Source organism: Uranotaenia lowii, unplaced genomic scaffold (assembly GCF_029784155.1).
Source record: "Uranotaenia lowii strain MFRU-FL unplaced genomic scaffold, ASM2978415v1 HiC_scaffold_78, whole genome shotgun sequence".
Lineage (NCBI taxonomy): Eukaryota > Metazoa > Arthropoda > Insecta > Diptera > Culicidae > Uranotaenia > Uranotaenia lowii.
In genome coordinates, this window is record NW_026598733.1 from 46,567 (window position 1) to 62,577 (window position 16,011).

At 36.8% G+C, this 16,011-nt stretch overlaps 1 protein-coding gene and 1 long non-coding RNA gene across 2 annotated transcripts; both read right to left on the minus strand.

Moving 5' to 3' along the window:
* Positions 1–619: 619 nt before the first annotated feature.
* Positions 620–2,328, minus strand: LOC129760822 (malate dehydrogenase, mitochondrial). Its single transcript, XM_055758497.1, has 3 exons — positions 2,140–2,328; positions 1,588–1,992; positions 620–1,434 (listed from the first exon to the last, which is right to left on the minus strand). The coding sequence occupies exons 1-3, from the start codon at positions 2,203–2,205 to the stop codon at positions 859–861; spliced, it is 1,047 nt and encodes a 348-aa protein (XP_055614472.1). The 5' UTR covers positions 2,206–2,328; the 3' UTR covers positions 620–858.
* Positions 2,329–8,813: 6,485 nt separating this feature from the next.
* LOC129760820 (uncharacterized) lies at positions 8,814–9,330 on the minus strand. The gene is made up of 2 exons (XR_008740390.1): positions 9,249–9,330; positions 8,814–9,184 (listed from the first exon to the last, which is right to left on the minus strand). It is a non-coding gene; the product is annotated as an uncharacterized LOC129760820 (long non-coding RNA).
* Positions 9,331–16,011: the final 6,681 nt, after the last annotated feature.

The following is a 16,011-nucleotide window of genomic DNA, read 5'->3' on the forward strand; positions in this document are numbered from 1 at the left end:
CTGAGTTCGGACGAGTTTGGTAACCAACTTTTATAGTTTTGCAAACAGAAAAATAACATCTTTCAAACAATGATTCAATTCAGTGGCCAATTGTGATCTTCATAATGTAAATGTTATTGAAAGTGAGCCAAAAATAAAGTTTTTATACTAATTTGTGCCCGCTTTTTTCGGTAAAAAATTTTGGGGAGTATGACATTTGGCATAAAGCCATTTGGCATAATGCCTTTTGGCATAAAGCCATTTGGCATAAAAGCCATTTGGCATAAAAGCCAAAAAGCCAAAGCCAAAAAGCGGCTTTGTGCCGCCTCACCCCCTGCATCCTCGATGTTTGCGGCAATGCCGCAAAACTTAGGAAAAGAAAACATGCAACGTTGTCCGAAAAGTGAATCTCAACGTGATCACACGAAAAAAGAAATTATGCCAAATGGCGTTTATGCCAAATGGCCTTTATGCCAAATGGCCTTTATGTCAAATGGTTTTTATGCCAAATGGCTTTATGCCAAAAGGCATTATGCCAAATGGCTTTATGCCAAATGTCATACTCCCAAAATTTTGTTTTTAAAAGCGAAGCTTCCTGGTAGACATGGATTTTCTTTCAGAATGAAGTTAGGCAACGTAGTCGGGCAAATTAATCGATTTAATACAAAAAAAACACATTGTTTTAATTTTCATGTTCGTTAGGTTTCTTCCGGATTCCTACAGTTTTCTTTGGGATGAGGTTTTAACAGGTCATTTTGTTATGTCATTTAATGACGAATAATGTAACCATTGGATTTGAACTTGCTGTACGATTCATTGCTTCCTCTCAAAAATAATGAACGTTATGCCAAAATGCTCTAGATGTAGTGTTGTACTTAGTCAAAAATTTTCGCTAGTTGAAAATAAATATTTTAGTTGTTCTTGACGAAAATCTTCGCCCTTCTTGATGTTCTTGTGGAGCTCCGGAATGGCCTTCTTAAGGAGCTCTTGTTCGAAAGCATTGAGCGTTGGTAGACCCAGATTTTTCTCCAATCCGTTCTTGCCCAGCAACAGCGGAGTGGAGAAGTACTTGGCCTCGGTCACATCGGAGCGTACATAAGCGCACTCGATAACGTTTTTCTCACCTCGAAGCGCACGGGCTAGAGCTAAGGCAAAGCGAGCTCCAGCATAAGCCATGGACAGCGTAGCAGAACCAGCTCCAGCTTTGGCTTTCACAACCTCAGTACCGGCCTCCTGAATACGTTCGGTGAGAGCGGCAATCTTATCCTGAGGGAAGCTTACTGGAGGAGTTGCTTGGGACAGCACCGGAATGATAGTTACACCAGAGTGACCACCGATGACTGGAATGTTGACCTTCTGTGGATCAACCCCAGCAGCTTCGCCAATGAACGTGTTGGCACGAACAATGTCCAGCGTTGAAACACCGAAGACGCGTTTAACATCCAGTACGCCAGCCTAATGGAAAAGAGCAATAGTTAGTTAGGGATTTAAAATCAGCTTAATAGTGATTAATAGTGTTGTCTACAGTTAAACTCTGTAACCAGTATCAGAAGCATGTTATCAAGGTTTTCTGATAACGAAAACGGCATATGTACAAGGGAAATCTACCTTAGCCAGTGTATCGCAGGCAATCGGGACTGTTGAGTTCACTGGATTGGAGATAATACCAATGAGTGCTTTCGGGCATGCCTTGGCACATCCAGCAGCCAAGTCACGGACAATCGAGGCGTTCGTGTTGAATAGATCGTCACGCGTCATTCCTGGCTTACGTGGAACGCCAGCTGGGATGATAACGATTTCGGCACCAGCTAAGGCTTTCTCTAGATTCTCTGGACCATTGTATCCGGTGACCTTGGAATGAGTTTCGATGTGCGACAGATCAGCGGCTACACCAGGCGTGTGGACAATATCGTACAGAGAGAGTTCCGTCACCAGGGAACTTTGCTTCAGTAGCAGGGATAGTGGTTGTCCAATACCGCCCGAAGCACCACAAACGGCCACCTTGACATTGTTCTGTAATATGAAAAAAAATCTATTAATACCAGTCACTCACGGTCATTCGATTTAGCACATCCTACTTGTTACGTAAACAAGAAAATCTGCAACTTTTGCAGCAACTTGACTCAATTAAATGATTGAAATGCAAAATCGCAAATTTACCTGGCCGCTGGTAGAAAAGTTCTTAGCGCCTTGGGCAGCAACTGCTTTTAATGTACGAGAAAACATTGTGGAAGCTGGATGAAAAATCTGCCTTTACGGGTCGGATTAAAATGGCCCAAAATATCGAAACCGCAACGCACGCAAGCTGACGACGAACAGTCGGTGGTGGTCGATAGGATTTTAATCCACAAGCACGATGCCTATCCAAGAGTAACAGTGAGGCAAAATTCTTGCATCTCATACCGCGTGCGACCTTTAGAAGAGGTTATAAAATCGCGTTTGACGTTAGGTATCACTCCTGAATGCGAGAAAAAGATGCACTATTCCATAACAGTCCATAACGGTTCTAAACGGGCGGACCTTATATACGGGATTTTCTGTTTGGGCGAGCAGGCTGACCATATTTCCCGTTAGCTAACGCTGAACAGCGAGGTTTTTAATCGTGTAAATATATTTAAGAGCAATCGCATCAGTGCTGAGGCGATTTCGATGTTGTAATCGAACATTGTTTATGTTATTTACTGTACATTTTCCTTAGGCCATCAATCGCATGCTTCAAGTCTCCTAGGAAACTCGGATGCGTCGTTATTGTTTTTAACTCATATTTTGGATTTTTTCTGCATGCATAATACTATTTACGATACGAAGCCAGCGTATTCACAAGACGCCATCCAAAATTATCATCGATATTTGCAACAATTTTAAGCAGATGTTATTCCTATATGATATTGTTGCTCTATTACCACCAGTCTTCAAAACGAAAACATTTAATTTTTAATAGGGGTGCCTTAAGAAGAATGAAATGCTTGTTGTTGAATTCCTTGGAAACGTTTTATTTTTGTTTACATAGTATTATGTCTCACGATATAACGTGATGTACATAATTCCTAAAATTCTCGTTCCACCTGTTTTGCAGGACAGTCGTCCAACATTTTTTTAAATTCCACGAATCAATTTAAAATACAGCTGGTGTTTCTTCCTGTGCTGTATTGCTCATTGCAGTGTGGTGGTATCCATAAAATATGATTAATGGACTTTTGTTCTGTAATGTATTTTAACACTATTACTTTTCATTCAAAATAATTAAACTATACAAACTTACCGACGAAATATGTACATCCTTCCGTATTGCGATGTCAAAATCAAGTCCTCTCATCAAGCTGGATGTTTTGATTGAGCCACACGAAGCTGCGAATAATTTTTTCCCCATCACATAGATCGTCTTCCGCTTGAGCTGGAGAAAAAAAAAATCGAGCGAAATAAAATAAAATAAATCCTGCTATTTCCGCAATTATTCATTCTGGGATAAAACAATGATTTCATTGCATTATTGCAATATGCAGATCAAAATAAACTACTTAACAGTATTTTGGATTGAGCTTTAAAAATGAACAATGATAAATTCACGAACGAATAATCTTCCTTTTCAGAATCGATATTATTTAAATGGTTTAAATTTGATTAGAGTTATTGGATCTTCTTATGCATTTTACTCCGGGTGACTGACTTATAGAATTTATTGGAACTTTTAGTAGTTTCAGACGGAGTTTTAAAAATCAAAACCAAGTGCTAGAATTTATTGGATTTTCTTTTACTTTTCATTAGAAATGCTATTCCTTTTATCAAGACCCTAATTTATAGAAGTTATTGGATTCACCCGATATATTATATAGCCCGATTTTGTTCAGTGCACTTATTCTAACCATCTCGCTCGTTGCGCCCCTGCTCGTCTTGTTCCTATATTTATACCGGATTGGTAGCGAACACATGGCTAGCAATGTCTTTTATGAGTATTGCTGATCCACTCTTTTTTTCTATTTCTGCGATAGCTGATTTGGGCTCCCGTAGGGTACCACTGTAAAAAAAATTACAGTATTCAAGAAAAAAATGAGCATTGTTCTACATAAGGATTATTTATCGACTGAAATTAAATCGGATGAACAAGCGGAAAACATTGGAAGATGATTTAATAAAAAGTTGTCAAACAAACATGTATACCAAATATTATTATCGGATTATCTATTGTTTATAAAACAAAAAATTGTGCTTGCCTTGAGCTTGGTCAATCAGCGGTCAAAATCACGGAAAAATGAATAATAATAAAACCTGTTTGCGATGGGGTCAATCAGCGAACAAATTCACAAAAAAAATGAAAACCTGTAGTTGTTTAAATAAGTTTATAGTTCGACGACACGGTAGCGATCATTCATTGAATGTTGGATTTCGTGCTATGTTTTGCAGTTGGAGTTATCCGTATAATGTTTAACTGAAAAGCGGTTAGCGTGTAGAAAACCGTCAGATTTTATACTGATTTGACAGATCGCACAAATTTCGCAGTTATGAGTGCGCAGTCCATTTTTTTTGCGATGCCAATGGTATTATTTCCTATAATAGATTATTCACCGCACACAACTCCTTTTTTTAACTTCTCATATACGATTTGTTACATTTTAATGACAACATAATAGAATTCGACCAGCATATAAAGTATCAAAGACGCATTTATCGCATCAAAAATCTTCGTCATGCCAAATTCGTTAATTCTCAGACTAAGGAAAAATGTGTTTTCAATAATGTAGATTGTTTTTTGTTTTGTCTGGAATTTTAACGCCCGTAATTAATTCAATCTCAATGAATACTAAGAATAATAATATTTCATTGCGATGACTTCATGTTTTGTCCTCTCTTGCAAAATAATGATTTGAAGATTGATTCAAGAATTTACTTCTTAACTTTTCAATGAAATTAGTGAGTAAGAGTGAATTTTTTGACTGTGTTTACTGCTCCGGCTAGCACCGCACGGAAGCCTACCGTCGCGCGATTTGAAATTTTCCCAGTAACCGCAATATTTGTTTGGCAAATTCATTTATTTAGAGCATCCGCAGCAATCGCGAGCAAAGTGAAAATGCTCACGAGTTTAATCACTTTTATACCGCACCGGGGGCTAGTATATGGGTGAGCAAAATAGGGCCGTTGCCGTCGAGACCGACAAAGTCACCAAATTTGCTCACACCAAAGGGGCGAGAGCAATCTTACACTGAAAAAAAACAACCGTTTAATGCTGAGTTAAATGAACAACATTCAGCGTGTAAAGTTTGTTTACATTTCATTTTGCCGTCGGGTCGATTCGTCGGGGTCCGTTGAACTGCCCACAGCAGCCGTGGGGGAACCGGCAGATTCGTTTGCTGTCGGTATTTTATTTTTTTCAACTACAAAGCTGAACCAGAATCTAGGTCTTCATGGATACAACCTTATCAGAATCGAGGTCCTCAACTACTACACAATCGTTCTTCGAAGCAACAACAGCCACAGGGCTCCGGAGGTACAGCGGCAGTTTGCAACTGGATCACAATCAATTCAATGGTGGCTTTTAACCCGGGCATGTTCAACCAGATTCTAGCGAGCCTGCAGGGAATGTTGGACGCCAATATGCAAATCATTCGGCAATTGCCACTCCCTCAACATAACAAGATGAATAGATCGCATTAAGGCCAGCAGCAGCAGAGAGTTTGGCCGACGAGCTCCGTCACGTTGGATCGGCTGGATATCACGACACGAGAGCGAAACATTCTATCATTTCTACCTATTCTACGACGATGATTATTTATCGAAACATTATTCACTGATCGGCAAGTACTTGGATGTGCTTTAAATTGAAAAAAAGTATATTTTTCAACTTTTTATGTCTTAATTTTTATTCTGAACTATTGAAACATTTACAAAAGTTCAGAATTAAAATGAAAAATATTAAAAAGTTCAAAAATATACTTTTCTCTATTTTGGTTTAATATTCATTATCATTTTTCTATTTTGATGTTCAAAAATTCTTTATTTCATTTCAGGACACCTGCAGCATTCATAGAAGAACACATACCTATACCTAATAATGTCCCCCTATGTACAGTGTGTCTTAAAAAATGGAAAACATATCAATATCGGTATCTACATCCCCGCAAAAGTTTTATTTTTAATTTACACCTATTATTTGCCACTAGAATACATTTGAGGCATCTGACGAATTTTTATGCGTTCCGAATCAGGAAGGTGAAAAGCGGAAAGGGATGAATTTGTGCTAGAATAAACTAGCTAGTGGTTCCCAAATGTTTTTGTGATATAATAGATAGTTTATTGTTGAACAGTTTTTAATATTCTGCTTCTGAAATGAGAATTTAATGCAAGCGATTTTAAGGCAGAGTTATTTCGAGGAATCTCACTCCCAGCCCATGGATTATAATTTGACTTCACCACCATAATGATTGCCTACATACATTTTTATAAATGAAATAAATCATTCTTATATACAGTACAGTTCTAAATTTAAATAAGATATAAAACCTGACCAATCAAACACCTATTCCTCACACTGTGTGGATCCCGATTCTGCATGACCAGCTCGTTGATGGTGGCCCAAACGTCCGCCGAGGTGTACGTGTTCCGGAGATCGAACCGCTACACCGTTTTGTTTCACCGAATCCATTGAATCAATTGTTGGACGAGAAATTCATCAGCCGAAGGCACTTGTTGAACCGCAGTGCCATCAGCAGATATTTACCAATGCAGAAGCTAAGGTACAACCTGTGATTGCAGAGAACTTTTTAGATTATATTGAAATCTGCTTCTATTATGGGTTCTATTATTACCCTTCTCCAATGGGATGTAGAATTATTACCTGGTAGATCAGGGCCGGCACCAAGATGACTCCCTCGGTGAAGATAGAGTTCAACTGCAGATCCAAACGGCGAATGGATCGTATCCTTATGAGGTCTATCAAATCAAAGATGTTTTCAGATAGCCGCATATAGGCTTGAACCGTGGCAAGGTTGGGTCAAAATAATCCTCCATCTCGCTGCGCCACGGGGGACGGTTCCGACCCACTGAAGCCGGAGCCTGTGACCAGCGGCGGAAAATCTCCTGCTTAGTGTTGAATCTCCACAGCATGCTAGCATATTTCACGCAGGTTCCGCTGACTTTGATTCTGGCTGCTGCTGCTCGGAAGTTCCGGTTGAATCCGCCACCGGGCCCGGTTACTGATTGCTCGAAACTGCTTGGACTTGCTGGTGCTAAACGGCAAGTTCCCCCAGGATGTCGACTAAGATGATATGTCCGCTATAGCAGCAAACCACCTTCGATCCACCAAAAATCGAATTTCAGCAAAACAAACTCACGTTCACGGCTCATAAAATTCAATCGGCCCGCTTAAATTTTTGAACAAGATTTTTGGCAACAGATTTCTCAGTGCAATGCTAAATTTTAAAATAAATACCCAGTCAATTATTATTCTACCTGACTTTTCTTAAGCGTGAATATTTGACAGTTAGCTGACAGTTCAACAGTCGAAATTCTTAGTATTTGTGAGTTTTTATCTCTTGAATTGAAATCTGTCACACATATGTACATTAGACCGCTGCAGGCTTTGTATGGGAAATCTGAAATTTATGAGTTATTACAACTCCCATACCATTTTTTGATGGTATTTTCACACACAAAAATCTCCGTAAAGTTTGGAAGCGATACATTGAGTCCTGATTTAGCGCAACGAGTTTTAATTTTGTATGGAGAATTACATGGAGAATCAATTTTTTTTATTCAAAAATCGTTACAGATTTACAGAAACTTCGGAAAAATAAAAAAAAAGGCTGAATACTATTCCTCGAATTAATCTCTACAAATGATGTAAAGGTACTATGATGCTTAGTTGTATCACAACAAAGATATTTGGAATTTAGAAAAGATTTATCAAAAACTCAGACGAGTTTGCTTCACTCATGGCATCGCTGGCTGAAAACTTGCATGCAAGTTATTCCTTCCCGGATCGAAGGAACGGTCCCGAATCGGTCCGAAATCGGTCAGAAATCAGTCCAAAGTCAGTCCGTTTAACAGGTGAAGATTTACAATGTTGAATTCTTCATAAACTAAGTTTAGTTAATTTACTTTACACTATGGTGGTATTATTTAGAGAAAAAGCATCATTATTACAGTAAAACAAGCATAACCCAAGCAACAATTTTAGTTTTATACTAATCTCCAAGCCCGCTTAAAAACTTCGTTATAAAACGTCATCAGGCTTTATAAACTGCATTAAAACATCTATAAAACCCTTATTAGTGTAAAAAGGCCCACCTACAGGAGGTTCTGAACAACATATTTCAAGAATCTTATACAACCTCGTCGAGAGCAATTCAAGATGTCAATTTTTTTTTTGAGTGAATAATTGTTTGCGTGTATGTTTATTTTTCGATCAGCGGTTTTAAAATGGAATTGATTCAGAAAAATTATTCTGATGGAATGACATACATGAATAAAATGGTTCCATTTGGAATCAAAATGTAAACAACCAAGCATTAAACATGCAATAACGTAAAGCAAAATTTATGACTTTTACTGCTTGAATTTGCATAAATTTGATGCGCTTCAAAAATTATCGGTTGATTTTTTGAGAAACTCTTATAAAATACGTGGGCCAGTCTAGTTTTGCTAAATAAAAGACTTAAATTCGGAAGTTTGTATTCATAACGTTCCAAAAATATAATTCAGTTCCTTTTGTGCGATTTAAGTGTTGATTAAATATTCTTATGGAAAATATTGCTTAATGAAAATAAATTGGAAACAATGAACGAAACAATATTTCTTTTCAAAATTCCGATTCGATCATATAGATAATAAAAAACACGAAATGCGAATCACTTTTTATTGATAACCATAATTTATATCACTCACTTATTGACACAAATTGTAATCCGGATTACCTCGTAGAATTAAGCAATAGATTATCTTTGGGGGATTGGACAATTTTGCAGCACCTTCGACACCCGTTGTTTCTCCTGGTCTTCTGGTGCACAAATCACCTTCCGGTGCACAGCCACAGTTACGCAGCAGCGACGACAACCAGTAAGACGGCACACACGGTTTTTCCGGTGGGTTGCCGGAGAAAAACTAACCTCCGATAGCGGCATATTCTTGGAAAATCCTTGACCTATGTACCTGACTTCAAGGCTATCGTTGGCCAGCCTAGGCAAAGGATGCAGATCTGCGTTTTTTCCGAATCCTAATGAAAATTTAAAAAAAAAATCAACTTCAAGATAAGGATTAACAAAAGATGAAAAATGTACCTTTTGGTTGTTGAAATTGAACGAATAATTCTACTGTTTTTTCTTGTTCTTCTCGTGGTTTGTTGTTATTATCACAAATCAGCTGTTGACATTTGACGTTTTATGGCATTCTGACAGGGTTTTATAGCGAGGTTTTAAAATTGTCTTATAGCGGTTTTCAAAACTACTTTACACACGGAAAATAAAATTTTCTTAAAATAAATTTTGGTTTTTTAAATAGGTTTTATAATTATCGTGTAGATACCCTGAAGATAGTTTTTATAATGGTCTTTTCGAAATACTGTTCACGGCTATTAATTCTTGAGCAATTTCGTTATAAAACTTCCAAATTTTCTTATAAAACCATCTGGAGTTTAAAATGTTGCTTGGGTAACTTATATAATTTTCAATCGATTTCGGTAAACAACCTCTTAAATCATTTGCTTTAACTAATTCACAGAATCCACAGGAAAAGATTATTTTTAAATGTTATAATCAGGTCCGAAACCATAAATTAAGTTGATTTATTCTAAAAAAATGCGTTATTTATCGTGTTTTCAATCATTAATTCACAAAAACTGTATGTATTGTGTTAAATTTACACAAAAATGAAGTTCAGATGATCAATTGCACATTTAACACTAAACATATCGACATTTTTTGTGTACCTGTTCATACCGCGAGCGGTCAAATGACAGCAAACACCTCTTCCGCTTAAACTCTCTTGTTTCTCGACCGATTTCTACAAAGTTTATAATTTTGGAAAGCTCGTGAATTGACTCAAATACAGTTTTCAGACAAAATTTAACTTCAATTATTTTTCTCAAAGTTATTCAAAGTCGAAGAAAAAAACAATCGAAAAAACAGGCTTCGGGAAAAAGTTATTAAGTACTCGAAAAAATAAAATTACTTAGTGCCTGAGAACGCTGAAGTTAGAAGCTATATGTTACACATATGGAAATATTTTTTGAAAATTTCTTAAGATCATGGTCACTAAAAATGTAAAAAACTGGTAAACCGTAATTTTTAATAAATCAACCGCCAAAGCTGTTCCCGTTACATTAGAAAATTTGTGTAAAGTGAAATGGAAATTTGACGTAATTTGTGACATTTTGGCATCTTTAGATTTCTAAAACACGAAACACAGAATTTTTGACGACTTTTCAAAGGTAGCTGTTTCTTTTTTAACTTTTTATCAATCTGCCTTTTTTGAGACTATTCTAGCACCTAGAATTGGCTTTGCACTGGATCGCAACGTTCTCTGGCACTGAGTGAAATTCTTTTCGAGTCCTTAATAACTGATTTAGAGCCTTTCCCGAATCCTGTTTTACGAATTTTTTCCTTCGACTTTGAATAACTTTGAGAAAAATAATTGTAGCTGAAATTCGCATTTAAGTCACATTACGGGCTTTCCAAAACTATAAACTTTGTAGAAATCGGTCGAAAAACAAGAGAGTTTTAGGGGAAAGTGTTTACCGTCATTTGACCGCCCGCGGAATGAATAGGTATACCACATGCGTAACTTTATCTTATTTTTCAACTTGGTTGTGAATTTCGGAAACGTTTCACCACATCTATCACCGTATATCTTCAATGATCTCAAAAAGTTTGTATTTTACTTTCTACATAGTGCTGTAGTTTTTTTTCTATCTGCGTTACCCGATTTAAAACGCCTTTGTGTATGAAACGCAGTAGCTTGTATTCAAGTATTTAGCTAGGAAAATTGCATGCAAGTTCATGATTCCAGTGCTGCTGACAGTTTTGACTGTTGATCTACTATGAATGATTTTTATTTTACAGATTGCTTTAACTTTTTTCTGGTAGCATCTAGCTGAAAGTAACCTTAGTAAAAATTGAAGTTTAAGAATACAGTAACCCAATGAAGAAGTTATTTTTTGCATAAAACCCTAAATCGCTTCCCTAGCGAATTTTATCTAGAAAAAAAAATTTCCCCATACTAATTTCCATACAAATTTAAAAACCGTTGCGCTAATTCAGGGATGAACCAAATCATCTTCTATTTAACACAGATGATTGGAGAGCAAAAAGGAATCGGAAAAACACATGGGAGCAAAAAGTCAGTTTTTGCAGCGGTCTAATGTACATCTGCACATAATTTTGTTCATGCGTATGCTATGCGTATAAAATGAACCATCCTTCTGATTGTTCATGTTTTTTCCCGCAAGTGTGAGTGATTCAAGGATGGCTGCCTGTCGGCCATATTGCCAGGCTCAAAAACAAGCATGGTCGATGCAGTGACTCCAGTATATTTCATTTTTTGGAAATTGCGAAGTTTCAACTCGGATTTAAATTTGTATTACTAGAAATATCTTCAATTCACTTAAATTACAGAATATTAGGCTCTTCATATGAAGTAAACTGTGGAGGTAAAGAAGAAAAGGTCAAAGAAATTTATAATTATCAAAATGTAATGATTGCACTCATTTGAAAAAGTGCATTTCAATGATTCTATGATAAATTTTATTTTTTTTATTTTAAAAACGTTAAGTTCCTTAGGGGCCATTCAGATACCACGTGGACAGAAAAATGAGATTTTTAACCCCCTCCCCCCCTTCCGTGGACAAGCGTGGACATTTGGCAAACCCCTACACCCCTCCCCGGATGTCCACGTGGACAGATAAGATTTTTTTTTGTCTAAAAAGAAAACACAACTTGTTACCTTTTTGTTATTGAAATGGCGGATTTTGAAAAAAAAAAACCGGTTAATCATTTCCTGATATAAAATAATTTTAAAAATTTTAAATTTATAAATTATCATATGCTTTCAAGCAGCTACTAATTGTATAAACTTGAACTTTGAAATTTTAAGATTTTGATTTAAACATCCTAATACTTATTCACCTTTAGAAAATATTTTGAAAGCAAGTATGTCAACGTGGACATGATCCAAACCCCTACCCCCCTCTCCGTGGACAAGCGTGGACATTTCCATACCCCCCTCCTCCCCCTAAGTTGTCCACGTGGTATGTGGACGGCCCCTTATGATATTGACTTAACTTTTGCGTTTTAACTTTGTACAAATTATCGGAATACTATGGAAATAATAATATAAATTATCACCTTTCTATAAACAATTCTGTAGTGTTTGAAAAAAAAAATCAACTTTTCGAAAGGAACAAAATAATGTTATCTTTATCAACAACAACTAAAATTTTAATATTTTTGTGAATTTCACAATTTTTAATATTATTTGCATAACTGTGGCTGAAAATATCTCTATAGAGGTATTTTCGCTTTGCTTTCAAATACAATTTTTAATTTTTGATTGAAATTTTCAGTTTAAAATTTCAATTATGTATTTCCTAAAATTCTTTCTACTCCATTTTTTTGGAAAATTTTTTTTATAACTTTTATTTTTAAAAAAATTCTTTGATTCTGTAAACACATTTTAGACTGGCAACACTGGATCTGAGAAAAAAACTAATCATCAACTTAACAAAATGGCGAAAGAAGCATGTCATACATCAGCTCAAGGAGCAAACTTTTCTAGGTAAGAGCAAACGCACCAATAAGTGAGTATACGCGGCCCGGTTTAGCTCATTTCAGCGGACCGGTTTTAGGATACACACTCTTTCGCGCACCGGGCGGTAGCATAATTATATTTTCAAATTCAGCATTGCACTGGGAAAACTTTTGAAGAAAATCTTAATCTTAAATTAATACGGACCGAGTAAATTTTCGGAGTCGTCAGTTTTTTTTTGCTAAAATTTCGATTAATGTTGGTCTTAAAAGCTGCTATCCGTAACGTGACGTCAAAGTCTACATCCTGGTTGAACATGCCGTACAGCAGCAGCAATTGACTTAAGGCCAAGCACCTTAGACGACCAGCAATCGGGTCCGATGACGGATGCAGCAAGAACTTCTTAGCAGTTAGCAGGATGTTTGCTTCGCTTGACCTCGTTATCATATCTATAGGACACCGCTTTCAACCGGTGGTGGTTGTTTTCGGCGACCGATTCAACTTTGATCCTTTCGGCAAAGCGTTGAATTTCCCTTACGGTGTTTCCAATTCCGTGTCACCCGTTTGCTGGATTGTGATTAAAAACTTATTGAATTGTAGGACGACTTGATTGAATAGAATAAGTTCAGATAAGAATGTATTTTCGAATTAAGCTCGATTTTGTTTTCAAAACGCCGGGCACTTATATTTCCTAACACATGGACCCGAAAAACAAAATTCAACAAACTAAACAGTTCAACTAAAATTCAACTTTATTTATTTATTATATTTCTATTAAAATCATACTTTTCTAAAAAATCTTCAACTTTTTTCTATCCAACGTGCTGACTGAAATAGTTGCTGCTCCGAAAAACGGGGAAAAACAGTACTGGAATGCCACCCATATTGGCCGGTTGGATACAAATATCCTGCACAGCGCACTGGTCTCGATTATTATTACTCCATTAAATCTTCAGGAAGCAATCGTCGGACTTGAAGGGCTTTTTGGAAATATTGCATGGAATTAGTTTTTGTGCAATAAAAAAAAGTTTCTGCCCAAGATGCGATTTTTAACAACTCCGTTGAAGCCCTCGGCTCGTGTTTTGACATACATACAGTGGTTCGCTTCCGTCATAACGAGCCATATTGCTGGCCACTTCGCATTGATTCAGAATCGAGTAAACAACTTCGTTTGTTTAATTCTGCTTAAAACGGTAGAATTTTTTCAGTGCATGTTTGCTCTCGCCCCTTTCTAGTGAGCAAATTTGGTGATTTTGTCGGTCCCGACGGCAACGGCCCTATTTTGCTCACCTTGATACTAACCCCCGGTGCGGTATAGAAGTGATTAAATTCGCGAGCATTTTCACTTTGCTCGCGATTGCTGCGGATGCCCTAAGTGATGATTTATGACGATTTATGTAAGATTATTTAATTTAGGTTATTAAATATTTCAGATACTCGATTTGATGGTCACCAAAATATCGATTTTGAGGCCTTCTATGTGCCTAGCTGCTTCTAAACCGAAATTTCAAGGAATGGCGACCAAACCAGGTAAGCTGAAAATTTTTCGATTATTTGATTTCATCTGTTATTTATGAAAATAACCTTTTTCAGAAAAGGATAGTGTATTACTGCATCGAATTAAGCATCGGCATCGGAGTATAAAAATTTCAAGCTCGGTTTTCCAAGTGGTTTCCCGGAAATCGACAATTTCAAAAATGTCGACGGGCAAGAGCCTCTGGATGCAAAGGACGTTGTACGATAACTCCTACTCCAGCTGCAACACCATGTCGGTTTCTATTCTGTGGCAAATGGAAGTAATTCGAAGTAAGTGGTTCCGGGAACTGTCCCTTTGTGGAGCCAACGAGTGGTTAATATCCGATTTGCTGATCAACAACTCGCCGGCGGTGGAAAATCCTAACTGAAGCTCCCGATACAAGATGAAATTAAAAAAGAAAGTTATGTGTTTGTTTTTTTCAAATTTGTGCTTTTTGTGTAGAACTTTAAAAAGTGTTGAACAAATAAACATGTTGGACAAAAAATATTTTTTTAATTAAGTAGCATTGAATTGGTTGGATCCATTAAATCCATTGGTAGTAGTACTGGTTTAGCTCTCACTCACACATGTACACGCGATAGTCGTTCACTCACACATGCACACATGGTTGTCGTTCATTCAAACTGTCATTCTGGATCGGGAAATTCATTCCAAGTAGAAACGGGTGGGCCATATTCTACTTGGCTGCCAGCAGAAATTCTACTAGAATTCTACTAGAACTGCTACTAGAATTCTAGTAGCCCTAGTAGAATATTTATTAAGCGGGCTGGTGCGCGAAAGGATGTGTATACACACACACTCATTTGGCGCAACACCTTAAACTTGTAAAATTGACCCATTATTGCGAACAGCCGAGATCTGTCAAAAAAGTGTCGTTTCCTCGAGTCAATTTTACACATTATTTAGAAAAGCTGGCTTACTAAATAAAGGGTAGTTTTTTAACTTGTCATTCAGAATATAGAACTCTTTCTGCCGTAACCGGTCTCGTTCGACGATTCAATGAATCGGTTAATGCTGAAAGATCAGTTCAATTGATTGAGTTGATTGAATATTTTCCTATTCTATAACAGGAGCATGAAAATTATACCCTGCGAATACAGAAATTCAAAACTAACTGATTTGTTTTTATTATTTTCTTTCCATCCTTCTGACATTTTAAGGGCTAACATCAAAGGGCTGACATCGCAGAGCGGGCTTCCAAAATAATGTGTAGATTTTACATGCTTACATTACTAATTTTTACCTCTGCTTTGACGTACATGCTGTGTACACTATAAGGGGTACAAGGACTTTACATGAAAAAGGAGTTAACCCAGTCTTTTCCGATAACGGGTCAAAACTACACTATAAGGGGTTGCGCCAGATGAGTGTGCACAAAATTTCCGAGGCCGAAATTTAGCAAAATTTTGCTCAAATTTGACCAGCTAGAATCTTAGCAATCAATTTAGCAATTTTTTTTTACTAAAATTTTAGCAGAATTCCAAAAAGTGTCCTGACTTAATGTTTACTAAATTTATAGTAAAAAAAAACTTTGTTTGCTAAAATAGTAGCAAATTTTTTTATCGCTTTATGATTACTAGAATGTTAGTAAATTGAAAATTTTGAATTATCCGTTGTGATTATCTGCATAGAAACCGAATTCAACACATTTTGGGTTTACATTCAATTTATTTTACTCTTTACACAGTGTACAATTTTTAACACCATGCAGCTTACGTCAGGAGTAGTTACGAGACCTCGGCTTTGATCTAAAGCAATTCAGTGAA

Bases quoted from the DNA above. Each gene is read 5' to 3' on its own strand.
- LOC129760822 (XM_055758497.1), bottom strand. From the start codon at position 2,205: ATGTTTTCTCGTACATTAAAAGCAGTTGCTGCCCAAGGCGCTAAGAAC. The intron at 1,993-2,139 runs GTAAATTTGCGA...TTCATATTACAG, and splicing joins ACTTTTCTACCAGCGGCCAG to AACAATGTCAAGGTGGCCGT. The intron at 1,435-1,587 runs GTAGATTTCCCT...CTTTTCCATTAG, and splicing joins CCTGCGATACACTGGCTAAG to GCTGGCGTACTGGATGTTAA.